The sequence below is a fragment of the Oculina patagonica genome, chromosome 9, assembly GCF_052425735.1.
Source record: "Oculina patagonica isolate OP01 chromosome 9, crgOcupat, whole genome shotgun sequence".
NCBI lineage: Eukaryota > Metazoa > Cnidaria > Anthozoa > Scleractinia > Oculinidae > Oculina > Oculina patagonica.
This window is the reverse complement of record NC_135766.1, coordinates 24,865,692-24,886,978: the sequence shown is the minus strand read 5'-3', so window position 1 is coordinate 24,886,978 and position 21,287 is coordinate 24,865,692. Positions and strand designations below refer to the sequence as shown.

Below are 21,287 nucleotides of genomic sequence, written 5' to 3'. Positions count from 1 at the left end.
TACAAACATACCTTGTTCTGCCGTTTTAAGCAACGAAAGTAACATTTGCTCTACAATATCCGAGATACTTTCGTCCTTTTCCATTTCATTGTGAATATTTCGCGCAAAATAATCCTCAAAATTCGCACCAAAAACAATCAATAAAACTTTGGGACGGGCCATTACAACTCTTCCCCCACCCTCTCCCGGTGAGAAATTTCCCACAATCCTCTCAGCGACAGCTAGTTTCCAGGTTATGCCGCGGATTTCGAAAAAATTTCGTGTCTCGTGACTGACACGAAGCACAGCTTTCCAGCTGTTGAAAGCAGATAATTCTCCACGATTTTATGTAAAATTCTGCTTTTCAATGGAGGAAAGCGTGCCTCTTCTTGATAAAAGCCCTTCTAAGTCTCGCGGGGAGTCAAGATGTTACCTGCCTTGTCGATATGTGCTGGCGATCTTGTCTTGTGCAGGTTTCTGTGTTGTGTATCTGTTGAGAGTGAATTTGAGTATAGCACTGGTCGCTATGGTTAACTCAACTTATGCCAACGCAAAGGCTTCAGCACATGACCCAGAATGCCAAAGAAATACATCAAATACGTCTCCAGAAAAGGTAAGCACATTGGACTTTAACAACATTTCCGCTTTCCTCTTCGTTTCTTTTCTTATATCGAGAAGACTTACCTGTACTGTACTTGCCTGGAACAATGATCCTTCCTGCATGCTTAAGCCTTCTTCTAGTCTTCTCAAGCAGCCAAAACCTCCGAAATACCAAACAAGTGTGCAAATATAAGCTTACATTTTCCTCCATATCCTAACTGACCAAGGCAACTGCCAGATGGATTGTGACTCACTGACTAAAGCAACTGATTGATTGATTGATTGACTGAATGAATACTTGACAGATTGATGGACTGACTGACTGATTGATTGACTGACTGACTGACTGACTGATTGATTTTTTGATCGATCTCGATTGTTCAGTCGATCAATTGATTGACTGATTAAAAACGACCAATCACAGACATCGCATGGACCTATGTTGGGCAATACTATCAGTCTGACATTTTTTTGGTAGAAACCTTAGATGCTTCAGACCTGGGGTTCATGGAAAAATTGTGATAAAAAATTATTTCCTGATTTTAACTCATTAAATAGTATAAATTTGTGTTGTTCAAGCACACATTGTCAGTTAACTACCTGTTTTGTAGATTGGAGAGTTTAAATGGGACCAACAGACTCAAGGTAAAAAAATATATTAAATAACATACTGAAATAGGATTGTTTGTAGCGAAGTTCAACATACAGTCAACTCTCTATAAGACAGACACCGTCGGGATCGCCCCAACTGTCTGTCTTAGGGAGGTGTCCACCTTATAGAGAGTCGAGGTAACGTGACACCAGAAATTTTGAGATGATAAAGCTACATGTAAATATACATGTAGTTATGCACAACGAAGGGACCATCACAAGGTGTCCGTCTTATAGAGGTGTCAGTTAAAGAGGGTTGACTGTATCTCAATAGTCACACTGTGCTTTTCACTCTATCTCAATATCTCAATGTATATTCAACTCTCGCCTTGTGGACATGTCGCCATTATGGACACCCCAATATTACAGTCGGACAGAAGTTGAAGTCCCTATGAGTAAGAATTACTGAAAATTACTCTTGCAACTTTGGACTTCCTTTATTACAGACACCAAATTATGGTCCCAAAGGGGTCTGTTACAACTAAAGGGAGTTGACTGTACATGTAATAAAGAAATAGAAAACGCGCCCGGGTGCATTTTTGAGTTACAGTATATAAGCACGTGGGAATTTTTAAGAACATGAGAGAAGTGCATAAAGAAGCAAGAGGCGCAGCCAAGTGCTTCTTGCACTTCTCAAGTGTTCTTAAAAATTCCCTAGTGCTTATATAACTCAATAATGCACAAGGAGAAAGTTTTTTTTTGTATGAAAATTAATGTTAAAGAAATTGTGCGTGCTAAAACTCGTGATGTAAGCATCATGCATTATAACTCCATAAAGCATGCGCGTGAGTTCGCACGTGAGCATGAGTTTGAATTGACCAATCACAGCATGCGCAATTCCTCAACCATTTTATAATAGACAAAAATGTAGTCTCACTGACAGATGAGAAAACAACAAGGTCAGCTACCTTTACTGTCAAGTGAAAAGTTATTGGTTATTGTTATGATTTGGATGAGTTATTGAGGGCTATAATTTTGATCCAGTACTCTCTTAGTTCCTTGCCCCCTGGTGGGGGATAGGGCCGGACATCAATGTTCGCCATCTGTCCCTATTCTTGGCCACAGCTGCTGCTGCAGCCCACGATGTTAGTCCCAGCTCAGCGCGTTCCTTCTCCACCGTTCTCCGCCATGTTTCCCTTGGCCGTCCTCTGCTTCTTTTCCCGCTTGGTGCCCAGGATAATGCCACGTGTGGGTTTCGGTTTGGTGCCATACGCAGAACATGACCTATCCACTTCCATCGCCTTCGTCGTACTTGTGAACTGATCTTTTCGATTCCTGCTCTTCTCCGAATTTCATCATTAGACACGCGCATGGGCCAATGGACTTTCAAGATTCTCCTTAGGCATTTGTGAAGAAAGGTGTCAAGCCTTTTTTCGTCCGCTTTTGTCATTCTCCAAGTCTCACATCCATATAACAGGACAGAAATGATGTTTGACTTGAAGATCCTCATCTTAGTTTCTCGGCGGAATTCACCTGTTCTCCACACCTTTGAAAGTCGATGAAAAACACTTCTAGCTTTACCTAACCTACTCCGAATGTCCTGTTCGGCACCACCCAAATTGTTAACAGTGGCCCCTAGATAGACAAAGCTGTCTGTATCCTCTACATCAGTGCCGTTTATCTTCATAGGATCTTGTCTTCTTGCATTGAGTCTGAGCACCTTCGTTTTATCGATGTTTATCTTCAAACCCGTACCTTCACTGTTGCTCCCCAGTCTTTCTAACTTCGTTTGTGCTTGCGCCCATGTGCTGGAAATGAGCGCAATGTCATCGGCATAGTCTAAGTCTTCAAGCTGTCTCATCATCTTCCATCGAATCCCCGTATTACCTTGCTCTGTAGTCCTACACATAATCCAGTCTATTACCAACAGGAAGAGAAACCCTGACATTACACAACCTTGTTTTACACCTGCTTTCACGTTAAACCAATCCGATTTGCCTGCTCCATCGATCACTGCACACTTGGTGTTGCTGTAAAACAGTTTGACCATTCTAATGAACTTTGATGGTATTCCATAAGACTGCATTATCCTCCACAGTGTTTCGCGGTGGACACTATCAAATGCTTTCTCATAATCTACAAAACAGGTATACAGACTTGCATTCCATTCCAGCGATTGTTCGATGACATTTCGAAGCACAAAGATGTGTTCAGTCGTGCTTCGCCCCCTTCTGAAACCTGCCTGTTCTTCCCTTAACATCCCATCCACTGCATCGTGCAGTCTAGTAATAATTACTCTTCCCATAACTTTCGCTGGTACAGATAACAACGTTATTCCACGCCAGTTACCACAGTCAGTAAGATTCCCCTTTTTGGGAAGCTTAACGATCAGACCACAATTCCAGTCCTCCGGGATTTCCTCTGTCTCCCACACCGTGCGAAATAGGTCTTCTAGCACGCACGCAGTTGTCTCTATGTCAGCCTTCAATAGCTCTGCTGTGATTGAATCCATTCCAGCTGCTTTGCCATTCTTCATATTCTTCAGAGCCTGCTTTATTTCCTGTCGGGTGATACATTCGTCGCTGACATCTATTTCGTTTGGCTGTCTATCATCAACAACTGCGGGGGCCACTGGATCAGGCCGGTTCAGGACACTGTCGAAATGTTCTTGCCACCTATGTCTGATCTCCTCTTCTGTTGTTAATAGCTTTCCATCCTGGTCTTTCACCATGTTCATTCTTCGTGGCCGGTCGTTGCATAACGTCTTCGTTACCTCATACACCTCTTTGAGGTTGCCATACCTTGCAGCCTCCTCGGCTTCCCTTGCAAGCGCATTTGCCCATTCCCTCTTGTCCGCTCTCAAACTTCTCTTTACTTCCTTGTTCTTGTCATTGTATTCTATTCTCCTTCTATCTCTTATCCTTTCTGATCTTGTCTCCTCCATCTTCTTCTTCAATTTCTTTCTTTCGTCAATTTTTCTCCAACTTGTTGCACTTATCCAAGTTTTGCTCTTCCTTTGTCTATGACCAAGAACTGATTTTGCTGTTTCGCTGTAGGCCTTCTTGATGTTCGACCATTTCTCCTCGACGCTTTCGGCATTCTGGGTGTCATCTTCTCCTGTTTCATCTGACTCAGTTCCTGCCAAGCAGCTAAATCTGTTCTTAAGCTCTAAGACAAACCTTTGTTTAATCTCAGGCACCTTTAACTTGCTCAGCTCATATTTCCGTGCAGTCAGTTCGCCTTGCTTTCTAACCACCCCACTTAGCTTTAATCGAATATTTCCAACAACCAAGTTGTGATCACTTCCTACATCGGCTCCTCTGAAAGCCCTGACGTCCTGTACCGATCTCTTAAATATTCCATTAACAGCTATATGGTCGATTTGATTCCTTGTTCTTCCATCTGGAGAGGTCCAAGTGTACTTATGGATGTCTTTGTGGGGGAACATGGTCGTTGTGATGGCCATGTTGTTGGCCGCACAAAACTCTACGAACCTCTCACCATTATCAGATCTGTCGCTTCCTAAACCGTGCTTACCAACCACTCCGTTTTCGCCCTCCAACTGGTGCCCTAACTTTGCATTCCAGTCGCCCATAGTTATTATGATGTCATGTCGAGGTGTTCTGTCATACACCTGTTGCAGTAGATCATAGAACCCGTCTTTTTCATCGGTGTCAGCGTCATTGGTTGGTGCATAGACTTGAATAATAGTTGTTTTTATGTGCTTGGAGTTGAACCTGGCTGTTATTATTCTATCGCTCACAGGGTTCCAGCTCTCCAAGGCCCTAGATGCCTCCTTGCTCATCATAATGGCCACACCGCTTTGGTGTTGGTTGTCGTTTCTGCCGGCGAATATTATATTCTCTCCTGTTTGTGTCCTAACCTGCCCAGACCCTGTCCATCGACACTCACTGATCCCTAGGATCTCCACCTTGTACTTTGCCATCTCTCTGCAAACCTGAGCAGTCTTTCCGGTGCTGTACATAGTACGCACGTTCCAACATCCCACTCTCACTGTCTTCTTAGGGTGAGTCAACGCCCTTATCCGCATGCAAGTTTCCTTTCGGCTTTCACCTGCATTCCTCATACTGCTGTCCATCAGGATGATGGAGTCGTCTCCCGTAAGACAGCAGGCCGCTGAACTCGCTCCTTGGTAGTTATGGGTACATAAATTTCCGGTTTCCGAAATCAGCTTGGTTTTACGGGATGGGGTGATTGGCCCCATGCCCAACCCCCAACCTGGAGGACCAGGGATTTTCTGTCGGGGTGTCCTTCCCTTAGCCACGGGTACCAGATATTTAAAGGCGCTGGAAGCTCGCCTTTCGCCATTGTCACTCAGCTACATCGTATTACCAGGGTCACCAAACGTGGAGGTGTGACATATGACTTGCTGGCAGAGCCTTTTTGAGACGGTAGGCATTTCTCGGCACTTACGAGAGCTACCTAGTGGCAACAGTAGCTCTCACCGGGACCTTTTACCAGCCTTTGACCCCAATCAATCTGCATAATGACACAATCAAACCAAGAAACTTCATCTTCAAACCAAGAAAGTTTACAAAATTAATCTGAATTTTGATTTCCCTCTGTAGGGTTGATCCTTGGTTCATTTTTCTATGGATATGTCATCACACAAGTCCCTGGTGGATGGTTAGCTGCACGATTTGGTGCAAAGTTTTTATTTGGTTTTGGAGTGCTTTGTACATCAGTACTGACAATGTTTACACCTGCCGCAGCACATCACAGTGTTGGGATGTTAATTCTTGTCAGAATACTAGAGGGCCTTGGAGAGGTCAGTTTTTGTCTGAATTTGCACTTCTATTAAATCCTATTGCTTGTGGCATGCTTAGAAAGCATTTCACTGGTTCCTCATAATATTATTTTACATACATCCCATCACAATTTCTAACTACATGTAGAATGGGATACCTGTCCTGTCTATCACATAAATCTGGAACACACTGGCAAAATAAAAATGTTTCTTAAGTTTATATTTTCACAAATTATCAACACTGTTATTATCGTGGTATTTAAATTATACTAAGTCATTGATGCATTAAAATTGGATGGTCTGTTCTTCTTTATCATCTTTAATTTTCCTGGCAAACATTGTAGATATGTACAACCATCACTGATATCATTAAACTAAATAATTTGAACCCAGGAGTACATGTATGTATCAGTATTGTATCTCATTCTGTTCAGAGGTTCACTGATTTAGTGTGACTGTCCAGGTAAGGGTAGTCACAGAAGTACGGTGAGCAGCATTGTTGATGACTTGGTGTTGTTTTTTTTCCTGCAGGGGGTCACATTCCCAGCCATGCATGCAATGTGGAGTAGCTGGGCTCCGCCTTTAGAGAGAAGCAAACTTTGCACCTTGTCTTATGCAGGTATGCAAGTTTTGCATGAAAGTTTAATTTACATGTATTTACTATAAAAAATATTATGTTCTCATCAAGACTTAATTATTGAGCTGCAGGCACTTTGACAATGTTATAAGTAATAACTAAATTTATCATCAATAAGAGGACAATTACATAAAAAAACTGATGTCAATTTCATTGATTAATGTTTGCCTGTCAGTTCATTCACATTTAAAAGTCTCCAAGAGCCAAACTCCTTAACAATACATGTAACTATGTACATGTACATTCCCAGGGGGGTACTCCGGCTTGGAAATGACGGGGATGATCGAAGGATTTCTTTGGGTTGGAAAATTAGGCAGTATTTTTTTGGGTGACTTGATTTAAATAGGGGATTTTTGGGGGGTATTAAAAACGAACTAAAGTGCCTTGGCACGGCCTTGGAGTATTTATGGTATGATGAATAAACAAGCACGAGCGTTCAATTTTTAATGATTTTCTTTGTGTTATATTATTGCCCCTCCTGGCAATTTAGGAGTAATTTGACAAGGGATTTTTTGGCAGGTTATTTTTGGTCCAGGGATTTTTTTGGGGTTATGTAGGACGACTTAGGGAATTTTTTGGGTCTTGAGTTTTGCCTCCATTCGATCATCCCCGTCATTTACAAGCCGGAGTACCCCCCCCCCCCCCCCTGGGTGTACAGTCATGTATCTTCTGTTTGTTCCTTCAAAGGTCTTCAAATTGGTACAGTTCTCGGCATGCCCATTGCTGGAGTACTGTGTGCATCTGACCTCTGGGGAGGATGGCCGTCTGTATTTTATATTTTTGGTAAGTCTTGTGAACCAAGACAGGGCTTGAGACTAACTTTTTAACTCACTGGTTTACTGGCTAGTGACATGTCAGATTCTACTAGCCAAAAGTAATTTTTCACTAGCCAGGTATATTGATTTCTATCAAGAACAGTTGACTTTTCCGAGTTTTTCACTAGCCAAATGGCTAGTAGGAATGCTAAACCTGGTAGCCAAAACCTAAATTTTAGTAGCCTTTGGCTAGTTGGCTACCGTCAGTCTCGAGCCCTGCAAGACCATGTTTACTTAGGTATGCAGTGCATACAGTCCTTTTCTTGCTTGAAATAATTTCATTGTACATGTAGCACTAATGAAGCACAGGGAAAAGGTTTGCAACAAGCAGGGATGTAGCTAAGAAAACACTAACTAAAGCTAGTTCATTAAAAAGCCCAGCCAGCTTTTCTGGTTTTTATATCCTCAAAATTATCCCAAGTCTTTAAATGTTTAGCTACATCCCTAAACAAAAAGAAATTGTGGTCAAAACTCTTGGTGTTCTTACCAAAAGGTTTGCAAGCATGTTCAAACAGGGCTTGAAAATAGTGCTGTCCAGTCGTTCAGGAAAAATACAGATTTTTGAGAGATTTGTAGATTTTTCTTCAGGGCAAGTAACTTTTCATGGTCATTTGTCTGATGTGCAAGGGCACAGGCAAAGCTGGAATTCGTGTATTCTTCTAGCTCTCAACTCATAACAATAAACAGTATATAAGAGAACTTCAAGCTAAGCACACTGTGTTTAAATACAACATGCACCTTCGTAGATTTATCATTTTATTTAGTGTACCTGTGTAAAAAATATAATGTAAGCTTCAAACACCAGTCATATAACCATAACTTTGTAAAATTAATGAAACATGCAATTTAATTTTGATTTTGATTCCTAGGTGGTGTGGGTGTTATCTGGTTTATCACATGGATGATTTTAACTTATGACAAACCAGCAAACCATCCCAGAATATCTATGAAGGAGAAAGAGTACATTCTGTCAAGCATAGGATCTTCACAGGACAAGAGGACAAGAGTATGACAACTTTTTTACAGTTTTCTTACGTTTTCAGTTTTTTTTTTTTTTGCTTCTCAGAAATTCTCTCTATGACCTGTTCAATTAATTAGCCAGAAGTAATACATTATCCACAATCATCTCTCTCATCTTTCAGGGAAAGTGTCATTCTCATCCTCAGAGCCGCTTATCTCTATTAGCCGGCAAAGCCTGTACATGAGAAACAAGTGTGGACACATTATTTGACTGGCTGGATTTTAACAAAAGAAACAGCCAATCAAATTAACTGTTTTAAAATCCCTTTGTTATATGAGATTGTAAAACAGTTGATATGATTGGCTAGATTTGAAACTAATTTACCGTTATGATTCGATTTAGCGCCCGGGGTGCTTATTTAGTTTTGGCACCGCAAGGGAGGGCGCTTATTCGAGACAGGGCGCTTATTCGGGACAGGGCGCTTATTTTATTTCTTGAGAAAGGACCAAATGTATCTATAACAATAACAGGAACTGTAACAGTTAGAAATTGTTAAAAGTTCAGTTACTTTTAAAATAATTGTTCATTTTAACAGTAAATATATACATTAACTGTACAGTGAAAGGTCAAGAGTTTATCGTCAGTGACTTTAGTAGGGGCAGTTATCCACAATAGGGGCACTCATTAGAATAGAAGTGCTTATGGGGGCGCTTATTGGAATAGGGGTGCTTATTTACAAAAACACATTCGAAGGGGGGCGCTTATTCGGAAGGGGGCGCTTAATTATTGGAAGGAGGGCGCTAAATCGAATCATTACGGTAACTGTGTTTCCAGAGCCCCCGGGGGGGGGGGGACTCCCATATGAAAGTGACAGAGATGCTCGTTGTCTCGCTTAGGGGTATAAATTTCGGACTTTGGGTCTCGCTTAGGGTGTTGTGGGGAAAATGGCAATATTTTTAGCCGCTAGGGTCTCGTTTAGGGTCGCACCTGAAGAAAAATACAAATATAAGTTCTTTTTTCCGAATTTCGGTATCTTTTAGGGGTCTAAAAAAGCTTGAGCCACGCCCAAATTGGTCTCTTTTAGGGGTTCTTTTAAAAATTTCCGACGAGCATCCCCGTCCCTTTAATATGGGAGTCCCCCCCCCCCCCCCCCCGGGCCAGGGCCACTATTCTTGTTCAGGGGCAAGTGGCTCTGGAGACGAGAATGGGGAAGTGCATGCAAGAGGTAAAAGGAAAGGAGTAATGTGAGGGACAGAGTCGACATCTGTCCCCCAAATCTCCTTTCTCCTCCAAATGATATCAAATGACAGATTACATTCAAGCTGGACCAATCAGAATTTAGCATTTCCTCCAGCAATGCAGAACTTACAATGGATCTCATAAATGAAAAGGTTGACCATCTCTACCCAGTCCCATTCATTAATTCCCTGCTTGGCCCAGATCTGTTTACTCACATTTTGCCCAAGTGTAGCTTGGGGAATCTTATGTCATTTCATAAAATGTTGTTGTGCATAGGCTACATAATAGGCCTGACTTATCTGCAGTGGTCACTAATCAGAACATTGTGAATGTGGGAGATAATAGGAAGAGGGAAAGACCTCATATGACAACTGGGCACAAGTCAGTAAAAAACCAACTGATCTAATTCCACATTATTTTTGTTACAGAAATATGACACTCCATGGTTTAAGATTTGGACATCACCAGCTGTGTGGGCCATTATCATAGCACACTTTTGTAACAACTGGGGATTTTACACATTTCTCACATGCTTGCCTTCTTATTTTAAAGAAGTTCTCAATTTTTCACTCTCTCAGGTGAGGCAGCAGTGTTAGGGGGTCACCGTCAGGAATTGTTGTGGGTGCTGGTGGATTGTTGGGATAACTTGAGAAAATCCTTGATCAGGATGGCAACCTTGTTTATTGTGCTGCTACCCAAATAACTTACCGCAAAACCCCATGCCTAAAACAGTCTAGGAGGGAGTAGCAATACAGAACTTGCATCTGCATGTAGTTGCATTATGCTGCAGGAACTAAAATCTCTTCACTAGCTGGTTTTCACTAACAACAGAAACAGAGTTGTAATCAGAAGCACAGAGGGTTATGATTTAGTGCAAATCAAACCAACAGAGTCGTCAGCAGAGTTTCCGATTTTGCCTATGACTCTGTCACTTAACAGGGCTGCTACTGGTCAGGAAATGATCAGGGAAAAATAAAATTCTTCAAGATTAAGGTCAGGGAATTTTATTTTGAGTCAGGGAAAATTGACATTTTGAAGAAATGTCAGGGAAAATTTAATAAAACCTGCTGATTTTATACAATTGATGGCTCGAAGAAAAATTTCAAGTCAATGTGATCTAAGGAATGTTTTTTTAAGCGGAGGCTGGAGGCCGCTACTATAATTATCTGGCATTTTGTGTTTATTTGGTCAGGGAAAGTTTATTTTTATCAGGGAAAAGTCAGGGAATTTTGAATTTTGTGATCCAATGAAAACTAGATTGTTGCAGTAGCAAGCAGAAAGGAAGTGCTATATTCAGAGGGCCTGCAAGGCTGCAAATAATTTTTTCACTTGAAAGGACATATGTCCTGCTAAGACACCATCTTGGTCAAACAAAACAAAATTGTGGTCGGACAGATTTTTATTCATTGTTGGTGTAAAATGATGTACATGCACGATCAAAAAATTGTCCTGACATCATGTCCTACTACACTTGGGATTTCGTCGGACATTAGCAAATTTTGGTTGTCCAATGACCCAACTGTTATTTGCAGCCCTGGCCTGAGAAGTAACATTTTGATTGGTTTGCTCTTCTGCTTGCTACTCTGACAATCTAGTTTTCACTTGATCATAAGTGATGGAGGTTTCCTGTTTATTGTGACAAGCAAAATATGTTTTTGTTTCAGAATGGTTTTGTGTCAGCCATCCCATTCTTACTGTGTTACATCATTGGTGTTAGTGGTGGCCAAGTGGCGGACTGGCTACGTTATAACAACTATTTAGGAACTGGAGAAGTTAGAAAAGTTTTCGCTACAGGGGGTGAGTTTATGATTACTTCTATTGCTACTCTTCATCTTGAAATTCTCATATGAAAGGGACAAGGATGCTCTCAGACAATTAAGATGGTTTCCGCCCAACGTTCGAGCAATACAGGCAAAAATAAAGTTACCTAAAAGGCCTCTTAGCATGACAACAGTTTAAGTACAGCTAACAAAATAATACCTGCCAAAAATTTAGCACTCAAGCTGACCCCGCAAGAGAAAAATGGATTTGAAATTGTCTATATTTCAGTTAAAACGGACGTTTCACGCCAGTTCAAAACAAAATGGCGCGCGTTTTAATCATTTTACGATGTTTGACTTTGAGTAGATTTTTGGTACTTAATTTTTGCACTCATTGCTCGAACTTTCAGCGGAATCCGTCTTAAACCCCCAAAAGAAGACCCATGTATGCGTGGCTCAAGCATTTTTTTTACCCCCAAAAGGATCATCATTTCAGCCTAGTCTGCTGACACTGTGTGAGGTTTGCAACCAACCCTAACTGAGACGTTGAAAGCTAACAATTTTGACATTTTGCCTGAACACCAAAATCCGTAATTTACACCCCTAAGCAAGACAACGAGGGGGGGGGGGGGGGGGACTCCTCCCTACAATGGGGACTCCTTATGTACATAGGTTCAAATTATTCTCCATCTTATTATTTCGGTAGGGTTCCTTATCCCTTGCTGTCTTATGGTGGCAACAAGCTATATTGGATGCAACAACACGACTCTAGCTGTTGTTCTGTTTTCACTGGCGCTGGGGATGTCTGCTCTTAATATGGCTTCCTACAATGTCAACCATCTGGATATTGCCCCTAGATATGCGGGGGTTCTTATGGGGATCACCAACACCGCGGCTACAATCCCTGGGATTGTTGGACCCTATGTCGCGGGGTATCTAACAGACAATGAGGTAATGTATACGTCAATTGATGAATCAGCAAACGAACGAACGAACTTTATAAACATGCTAAAAGTGTTTAACATAACTAAGAATAAAAATAACTACGATGCTATTGTACATGGAAGCCATAGCAGTATCTATTTACAGTATCAAAATAATTAAGAGTTGCAGTAGGTGGCAGTCCTTGCATCCATCTTTCAGAAAGCTCGATATTTTGTACTCGACTTTTGTGCTCAATGTTCTTTCCGGTTCATAATTTCCTCTTATAATCAAAACCTCGAGATTATTCGACTTTGTGAGAAGTATTGAGGAGACTTTTAACCTTGGACTTCAAAGGAAGATAGATAAAATCAATAATAGAACTTGAAACAACATGAAAACTTCTTTTCACTCTCGGCACAGACACTTTTAGCGTTCGGGAGAACGTTTTGTCTTATTAGACGTTAACTAATAACACGGTGGGACAAGAAATAGCTCTTACAGAAAATTTAATGCTGCATGATTAACAAACAATCGTGACAAGAGCGTAACTAGACTAAATACTTAGTGAATCAAGTTTACCCAATGACTCAATAATTTTCAAACACCCTACAAGCATCTGTAAATTGATATGCAATGTCATGGTGGACTTAGTGGAAATTATGTCAAAAGGCAAATGTACATAAATATTAAAAACTGTACGGTGTAGTTTTAATGACGTTTACATTGCCCAGCCGCCGGCCTGAGGAGCAACTTTGCTTGAATCTTCTTTGCTATTTTGAGTTTCGGAGAAAAGATAGTGTTGTGATATTGAATAAGTTTGCATATTTAAGTTTTACACGTGACTAAGATTGTTATGTAACCGCGCCTCGCTCTCGCGGGGTCTTGTTCGTCAGCCATTAAAAAGTTGTTGTGTTAGCTTGATCTTGGCGTCTTTACGTTGATCGTAACATGGTGTCAGACGCGGGATTTTAACCCAACTGTTCAGAATAACTTCGTAGCTTCGAAGTCTTCAAGTCCAGCGCTTCGTCCGCGATTGGTAGGCTCTTGTGAAGTCTATAGTTTGCGTTCGAGTTTGCTTTGGTTCGTTGCACGTGGCATTACAAGAATCATGGCTGCTGTCAGTACTACAGCGAAAATTCCCTCGCCGCTGAATCTCACTGACCGTTTGCATCGAGGAGAAAATTGGAAATCGTTTCGACGTGAATGGAAGTTTTACGAGCTAGCGGCTGACATTCATAAGAAACAAGAAGAAGTTCGGGTGGCTTCGCTGTTGAATGTGATCGGTAAAGAAGGAATGGACATGTACGACACCTTCCAATGGGCTAATGCTTCGGACGCTCTGAAGATTGATAAGGTTCTTGAAAAGTTCGAAGAGCGTTGTGTCCCTGCACGGAACGAAACCTATGAAAGATATGTTTTCTTCAAACGTGAGCAATTGTCCAGTGAGTCGCTTGATAATTACATAACTGCATTGATGAAGCTTTCAGAATCGTGTGGTTTTGGCGCGTTACGAGAATCGCTGGTTCGAGACCGCTTAATTCTCGGTGTGAAGGATGATAGAGTTCGTGAAAAGCTTCTTGGAAAGCGAGACCTCGATCTCGATAAAGCCATCGAAACTATCAAGGCAAGTCAAGTTACTCACGAGCGAGCGACCGAAATTTCAGAAGAATCTTCAGGACACGAAGATATTAATCGAGTGAGTCACAAACCTCCGTTTAAAAACAAGCGCCGGAAAACGCCGCCTCCCAAGCCTCCGTCGCCAAACAAGGGACCTCCCAAGCTGAAAGAGTGTTTGTTTTGTGGTGGTAAACATGCACTGGAAAGGAAATTGTGCCCGGCCTCTGGTCAGAAATGTAAGAAGTGTGGTAAACAAGGTCATTTTGCAGTCAAGTGTCATGGCAACTCAGAAGGTGCGAAAGTTCACATGGTCGAAGAAGAATTTTACATTCATAGCATCAGTGGTCAAGATCAAGCTCTCGTTTCATTAACTGTCAATGATTCAGCATCAGTGACATTTCAAATTGATACAGGTTCTACTGCAAATATTTTGCCACTGCAGGATTACATCAGGGCAACAAACGATCACAGCAAAGCTAAAATTGTCCCCAAGGACATTACACTGGTTATGCATGATCTCTCGAAGCGAAAGGCACTTGGTTTTGCAAGGTTGAAAGTGGAACATAATGGTAGTAAGCATGAACTGAATTTTGTCATTGTCGACCAGATGGTCACACCGTTGCTTGGTTTGCAGTCATCAAAGGGGATGGGTCTTATCAAGATTATGGTCTCTAGTGCTGATACCCCTATCAATAATGTAGTTGAAGCCCCAAAACAAGATCCAGCAGTTTCTGAGGATGTCACCAATGATCCTGTGCTTAGTCCTTTTGTTGATGTGTTCCAAGGCATTGGCTGTTTACCCGGGGAATACAACATCCAGCTGAGTAAAGATGTTCACCCTGTTGTTCACCCCCCACGAAGAGTGCCTGTTCCTAAGAAAGAGGCCATGAAGACCGAGCTTGACAAGATGGTTGCCAAGGAAATTATTACTCCAGTTACAGAGCCAACTGACTGGGTGTCGAGTGTCTTAGCAGTCCCCAAGAAGGATGGATCGGTTCGCATTTGTCTGGATCCCAAAGATTTGAACACTGCCATTAAGCGCTCTCATTACCCTTTACCGACAGTTGAAGATGTCACAACTCGTCTCACAAATGCCAAAGTGTTCAGTGTGTTTGATGCGAAAAGTGGATTTTGGCAAGTGAAACTAACTGAGCAATCAAGCTTTTACACCACTTTTAACACCCCCTTTGGCCGCTTTCGTTGGCTGAGAATGCCATTTGGCATAAGTTCTGCGCCCGAGATATGGCAGCGGAAGATGCATGAAGCAATTGAGGGTCTCCAAGGAGTGGAAGTTATCGCCGATGATTTCCTGGTTTGTGGATTTGGAGACACTGTCGATGAAGCAGTAAAGGATCATGATCAGAATTTAACGGCTTTCCTTCAAAGATGCCGTAAGTTGAATCTGACACTTAATCTTCAGAAGGTTAAGCTTCGCCTATCAGAAGTACCATTCATGGGTCATCTACTCACAGCTGATGGTGTGGTAACCGACCCAAACAAAGTTCGTGCCATACGTGACATGCCAACCCCGACAGATGTCAAATCCCTGAAGCGATTCCTTGGCATGGTTACTTACTTGGCTAAGTTCTTACCAAACCTGTCCAGTGTCTGCGAGCCGTTGAGACGACTGGAGCTTAAGAATACTGAATGGTGTTGGCTGCCTGTTCATGATGAAGCTGTCCAGAGTATCAAGAATCTTGTTTGTAAAGCTCCAGTGTTGAAGTTTTGCGATGTCAATCAGGAAGTCACAATCGAAAGTGACGCATCACTTTCTGGACTTGGCGCCTCCCTACTTCAGGAGGGTCAGCCAGTTGCATTTGCCTCTAGAGCCCTAACTCCAGCAGAAGGTCGTTACGCGCAGATTGAAAAGGAGCTTCTCTCAGTCGTGTTTGCCTGTGAGCGATTTGATACGTACCTGTTTGGTCGAGATGTGGTACACGTTAAAACAGATCATCAGCCCCTAGAAGCTATCTTCAGGAAGGACCTTGGCTCTGCTCCCAAGCGTCTCCAGCGGATGCTGCTGCGTCTACAGCGATACAACCTTGATGTAAAGTACCAAAAAGGAAGCTCGATGGTTATGTCAGATCCCCTGTCCCGAGCCTATCTAGATGAACCTCCCACTCAGACCGAGTACTGTAGTGAGTTAGAGGCGATAGTACTTACAGAGGATCTTCCCATTTCAGAAGCACGACTATTGGAATTCAAAGAAGGCACAGCCTCAGATGAAAACCTTCAAACCCTTATGTCAGTTGTCCTAGAAGGTTGGCCTAGCACTCCCGATGAAGTTCCAGCAGAGGTCAAGCCATATTTTCAGTTTCGAGATGAAATCACAGCTCAAAATGGTTTGCTGTTCAAGGCTGAGCGTCTTATTGTACCTGCCAAGCTAAGAAAGGAAATGATGGAAATGGTTCATTCGTCTCATCTCGGTATCGAGGGATGTCTTAGACGAGCTAGAGAGGTGTTTTACTGGCCACGTATGAATGCTGAGTTGAAAGATTTCATTCTCAAGTGTGATATTTGCAACTCCTTCAAGCCAGAGCAGCCTCGAGAACCGCTAATGCCCCATGAAATTCCATCAAGGCCTTGGCAAAAAGTTGGCACAGATATGTTCTTCTTTGATGGGCGTCAGTACCTGATTACAGTTGATTATTACTCCTCTTTCTTCGAGGTTGACAAGCTTGAAAAGACAGACTCCAGAACAGTTATTGCAAAGTTGAAAATGCATTTTAGTCGTCATGGAATTCCGGAGGTTGTAATCTCCGACAACGGACCACAGTATCATTCCGCTGAGTTTGCAAAGTTTGCAAATGACTGGCACTTTCAACACATCACCTCCTCTCCGCGCTATCCCCAAAGTAATGGAAAGGTCGAGAGTGCTGTGAAAATCTGTGAAAACCTAATGAAGAAGGCAGCGTGTGGAAAGTTTGACCCGTACCTTGCTCTTCTAGACTACCGCAACACGCCCACAGAAATTGGTTCATCCCCAGCACAAAGGCTGTTCAGCAGAAGAACACGCAATTTGTTACCCCTGTCAAGTAAACAACTACAGCCTAACACACTTCCCCCACAAGCTGTCCAAGACAAGCTGATTAACTCTAAACAAAAGCAGGCTTTCTACTACAACCTGAAAGGAAAAGCATTGCCTGAGTTGCAACCTGGACAGACAGTCAGGATGAAGAAGCCAAAAGAATCTACTTGGACAGAAGCTGTTTGCAAGAAAATGATTGGCCCACGTTCCTATGTTGTTGTATCGGGTGGCCAAACGTACAGGCGAAATCGCCGACAGCTGCGATCAGTGCCACAATCAGTTTCTCCAGCTATTGTGCAACCAGCATTTGAGCCACTGCGATCATTGCCACAAGCAGATTCCCCATCTGTTGTGAAACCTGCAGCTGAACCTCTGCCTGTTGAGAAACCTTCAGCTGAACCTCCGCCTGTTGTGAAACCTGCAGCAGAGCATGTGGAACTTGCATCCAATCCGACTGTTACAAGGAGTGGTCGTATTGTGAAACCACCAGCCCGTTTTCAGGACTTTACTACTTAGACCTGTTAGACATTTTTATTTGGAACTCTGATTCATTGCTGAACATGTACACTGTTGTTGTTTTTATTACTAAGGAACTCAGTCGTTTTTTGTGCGAGAACTTTGTGAAAGACACTTTCTTTACAAAGGGGAAGATGTTGTGATATTGAATAAGTTTGCATATTTAAGTTTTACACGTGACTAAGATTGTTATGTAACCGCGCCTCGCTCTCGCGGGGTCTTGTTCGTCAGCCATTAAAAAGTTGTTGTGTTAGCTTGATCTTGGCGTCTTTACGTTGATCGTAACAGATAGCAGATTTTTGTAGTGTTACATGTACCTTTAGTGGGACACCTCCTGATGTCTACATGAGGGTGAATCATAATTTATAAGCGCGTACATCTTCTACTGGGAGCGATACATGGGAAGACTCTTTAAAAGACCCTGTAAACTTATGTTACTATTTTTTCGGAACACCTTTGTGGACTTGTCACTTTCAGATGATAACTTCATTATACTCTTTTTGCCCATACTGTTCTTAATACTTAAACTCCAGATTAAAAACCTGTGGGTTTATCGACGTCAAAGAAGCTGTAGGAAAAGCTTATGGGCTGATCCTTTTGGCGTGATTTCCTTATTAGTGCGAGCTAAATTTATACTGACAAATGTAGAAATATGACGAATTAATATTACCTGTAACATCTAGTAGCTGTAAGCGGAATAAATCGAATGTTCGAATTTATAAAACGTCAAATGTACGCCGACCGTTGACAGCCATACACGTATTTTAATTTGTGATTGAAAACTGCGTTGTTTAAAGTAGGTTTCCATACGTTTTTGTCAAACTTGGCGCGATAACTAAAAATTATTCAAGGGTGCAAATAATAGCTTGATGAGCCGGACAAAAATACGTGGCTTTAAGCTTAGATTTCCCGGTTAAAAAAATATGCGTGGTCTTACATTGTAACTCTTTCTTGTGAATAAGATCAACAGCAGCCAGCTATCAAACAAAGAAAACAAAAGCCGTTGAAATTAATCTTTGTTTTTACATATCCCTGTTGTTTGCTCTTTCGAGTTATGATATTTATTTGTAGATGGGGTTAACAAGTTGGTGGTTGATGGTAATACATGGAGCTTATAACTTGTGTTTAATAAACAAATGAACACTGCTTTTTTTTTGCAATTGATCGCATTTTGTGTATCGATGACCATAGTATTAATAAAATACTCGCACGTAAAGAGCTAATTTGTCGGGATTATAGTCAAGAAAAAGAGAGTAACTTTATAATCTGGTTAACTACAGGAAATGTTAAACCAATTTAAGTCAGGTAGATTGCATAAAATAAGATTATTCTGTGGTGAAGAAAAGACGTGATTTTATACACGACCCATTCACAGCAAATAAAGTGGTCTGATTGGCAAAATTCAAGATGGCGTTTTTTTGCAAAGAAACCTAGAAAGAGGACTGGGACCCAGCTGGCGAGCAGCTTGTCCCAGTTTCCACTTCCTTACTCTAGTCCCAGCCCAACCTTTTTTGACAATGAAGACCCGGTGGAGACTAGAATGGATACCAAAATCAGAAATCCGCTGGAAAAATGGAACCCATTTCTGCATATTGTGCTACCCTTACTATAATAAAAAAAAAAAAAAAAAAAAAAAAATTTTTTTTTTTCCCCTCATTATCAAAAAAAAAAAAATATTTTATTATATAAAATAAAAAAAAAATTAAAAAAAAAAAAAAAAAATAAAAAAAAAAAAAAAAAAAAAACAAAAAAAAAAAAAAAAAAAACAATCTATTTATCCTAACCCTTACTAAGAAATAAAAGCTAGCCGCAAGCAAACCAAAGTGGAACTAACCGCAAGCACACCGGAATGAAACCTAATCGCAAGCAAACCTAAGTGCTACTAACCGCAAGCACACCGGAGTCCTTGGGTTCCAGTCTCCCAGCGGATTTGTGATTTTAGAGTATCCATTCTAGTCACGACCATGAAGACCCTGGATACAAGACAAACTAATCCGAGTTCCCGCTCTTTGGCTTTTCTTCGGACAAGGCTGTTGCATTCTTACCCGATTTTCGTTTTTCATTTCAGCCCACAAGGGGTCAGTGGCAGAAAGTGTTTTACATATCTGCCGGTGTGTATCTAGTTGGTTGGATCAGTTATCTACTCATCGGAACTGGGAAACAACAATCGTGGAATACGCCATTTGAAGACCTGTTAAAGCCTATTGACATTCCCAGAGAACCAAGGAAGCCTGTAATGGCGGACATTCTGTCGATAAACCATCCAGACTATCAAGACACAGATACATCACAGTCTGGAGCTGAATGTTAAAGATGACTTCCAGTCCGTACTGCGCAATCTCCGCCTGCAATGTTTGTGAGTCTCACAAACAGAAGAATGTTTACAAGCAAAAATAAAAATTCCGGGACAAAACTTACCTTTTTCTTCATTATTAACGCCAGATATCCTTGCAAAACAATAATAACGAGTAAAAGAAGCTGGACGGTATTTCAAACGGACGTTTTAGCTCATCGTGAATTCTTGAACGAAACGATCCGTAATGGCGAACTAAAAAACTTCATGTACGCTATCACCGAAATGTAACGTTTCGACGAATTCAAAACAAAAATGAAAACAAACCCTGAGTCTGCGCAGTACGGACTGGAAATCATCTTAAAGAAGAAAATAGTAACAGTGAAACCCTTTCTACCTTGAACACTAAAAAAAAATATTTGGAATTTTTGTAAACGAAGATATGACCGTGACGGTTGTGTTTGCGATTGGTAGAGCATAGCACCGGTAATACGAAGGTCTTGGGTTCAAAAAAAATGTAACAAACACTAAACTGCGATCGGGCGTTTGTTTGATTAAGTGTTTGTTTTGTCTGGTTTGTTCTTAGATGTAGAGAGGGAGGGCATGATTCTGGACTCGAGAGACAATGTTTCGTTATATTTTTCAACACCTTGAATTTCATCAAACTACTCCGCTGCCCGTCGTAATTTTAACTCGATTTTCGGTGTTTATAAATGAGAAGAAATGCTGTTTCTCTTGCTTGATATTTTTGATATTTCTTAAATCTAAGACCTTCACGTTGCCGTATTGTTTTACCAGCTAAGCTAGGAATCTCATACATTGACTCCAACGTTTCCAAAAGGTGACTAACATTAAATGTTTTACTGAGATTTCAACTTGCTTTAAAAATGGTAGCTACATGCACAACATTCAAAAAATAATTCTAGTGTGCCTCACTGTAAAGCCCGGGCCAAACGAGGATGAGAGTTAATGAGAGTTCAAATTCTCACTCTCGTTTGGCATGGAACTCTCATGCGCTCTCATCGACTTTGAACGTGCTCAATTTTTTTGTGAGAGTCAATGAGAGTTTGACAGACTCTAGTTCGCGTTTGGCCCAAGTTGATAGTCGACGAGAGTTGACGAAAACTCTCATAAGAGTCAGCTCTCGTCAACTCTCATCCTCGTTTGGCCCGGGCTTAACATTGGCTGAACGGGGAAATAATACTCATATTAATAACAAGGACAACAGCGAAGTCATTAATAATATTTATTGAGGGCAATATAATAGAAATATAGAGTAGTGGTACTCTGGACAAAATATGCATTTCTAAACAATACCTAACATGTTTTACAACAAATAAAACTGCTGGAGCGATCTGTGGTCATAGCTTAAAATATAAAAACGGTTTAAACAGATCTCTAAATATAAAAGGATACTCTAAATTTTCGATCGCCTTCTGCGGTCTTCTTCAGAGAATGATGGATTTTGCAAGGTTCGCAGAATTCTAATAAGTCGCGTTACAACAAACAACTAATTTTCTATGACTTTTTGGAAGAAAAACAACAACAAAAGAAACACG

General features: G+C 41.3%; 1 protein-coding gene across 1 annotated transcript; it reads left to right on the top strand.

Moving 5' to 3' along the window:
• The first annotated feature begins 258 nt into the window (after positions 1–258).
• On the top strand, positions 259–21,082 carry LOC144665537 (sialin-like). Its single transcript, XM_078526773.1, has 10 exons — positions 259–592; positions 1,191–1,224; positions 5,760–5,959; positions 6,470–6,557; positions 7,263–7,358; positions 8,260–8,396; positions 10,019–10,168; positions 11,255–11,387; positions 12,057–12,301; positions 19,504–21,082. The coding sequence occupies exons 1-10, from the start codon at positions 347–349 to the stop codon at positions 19,744–19,746; spliced, it is 1,572 nt and encodes a 523-aa protein (XP_078382899.1). The 5' UTR covers positions 259–346; the 3' UTR covers positions 19,747–21,082.
• The last annotated feature ends 205 nt before the right edge of the window (positions 21,083–21,287 follow it).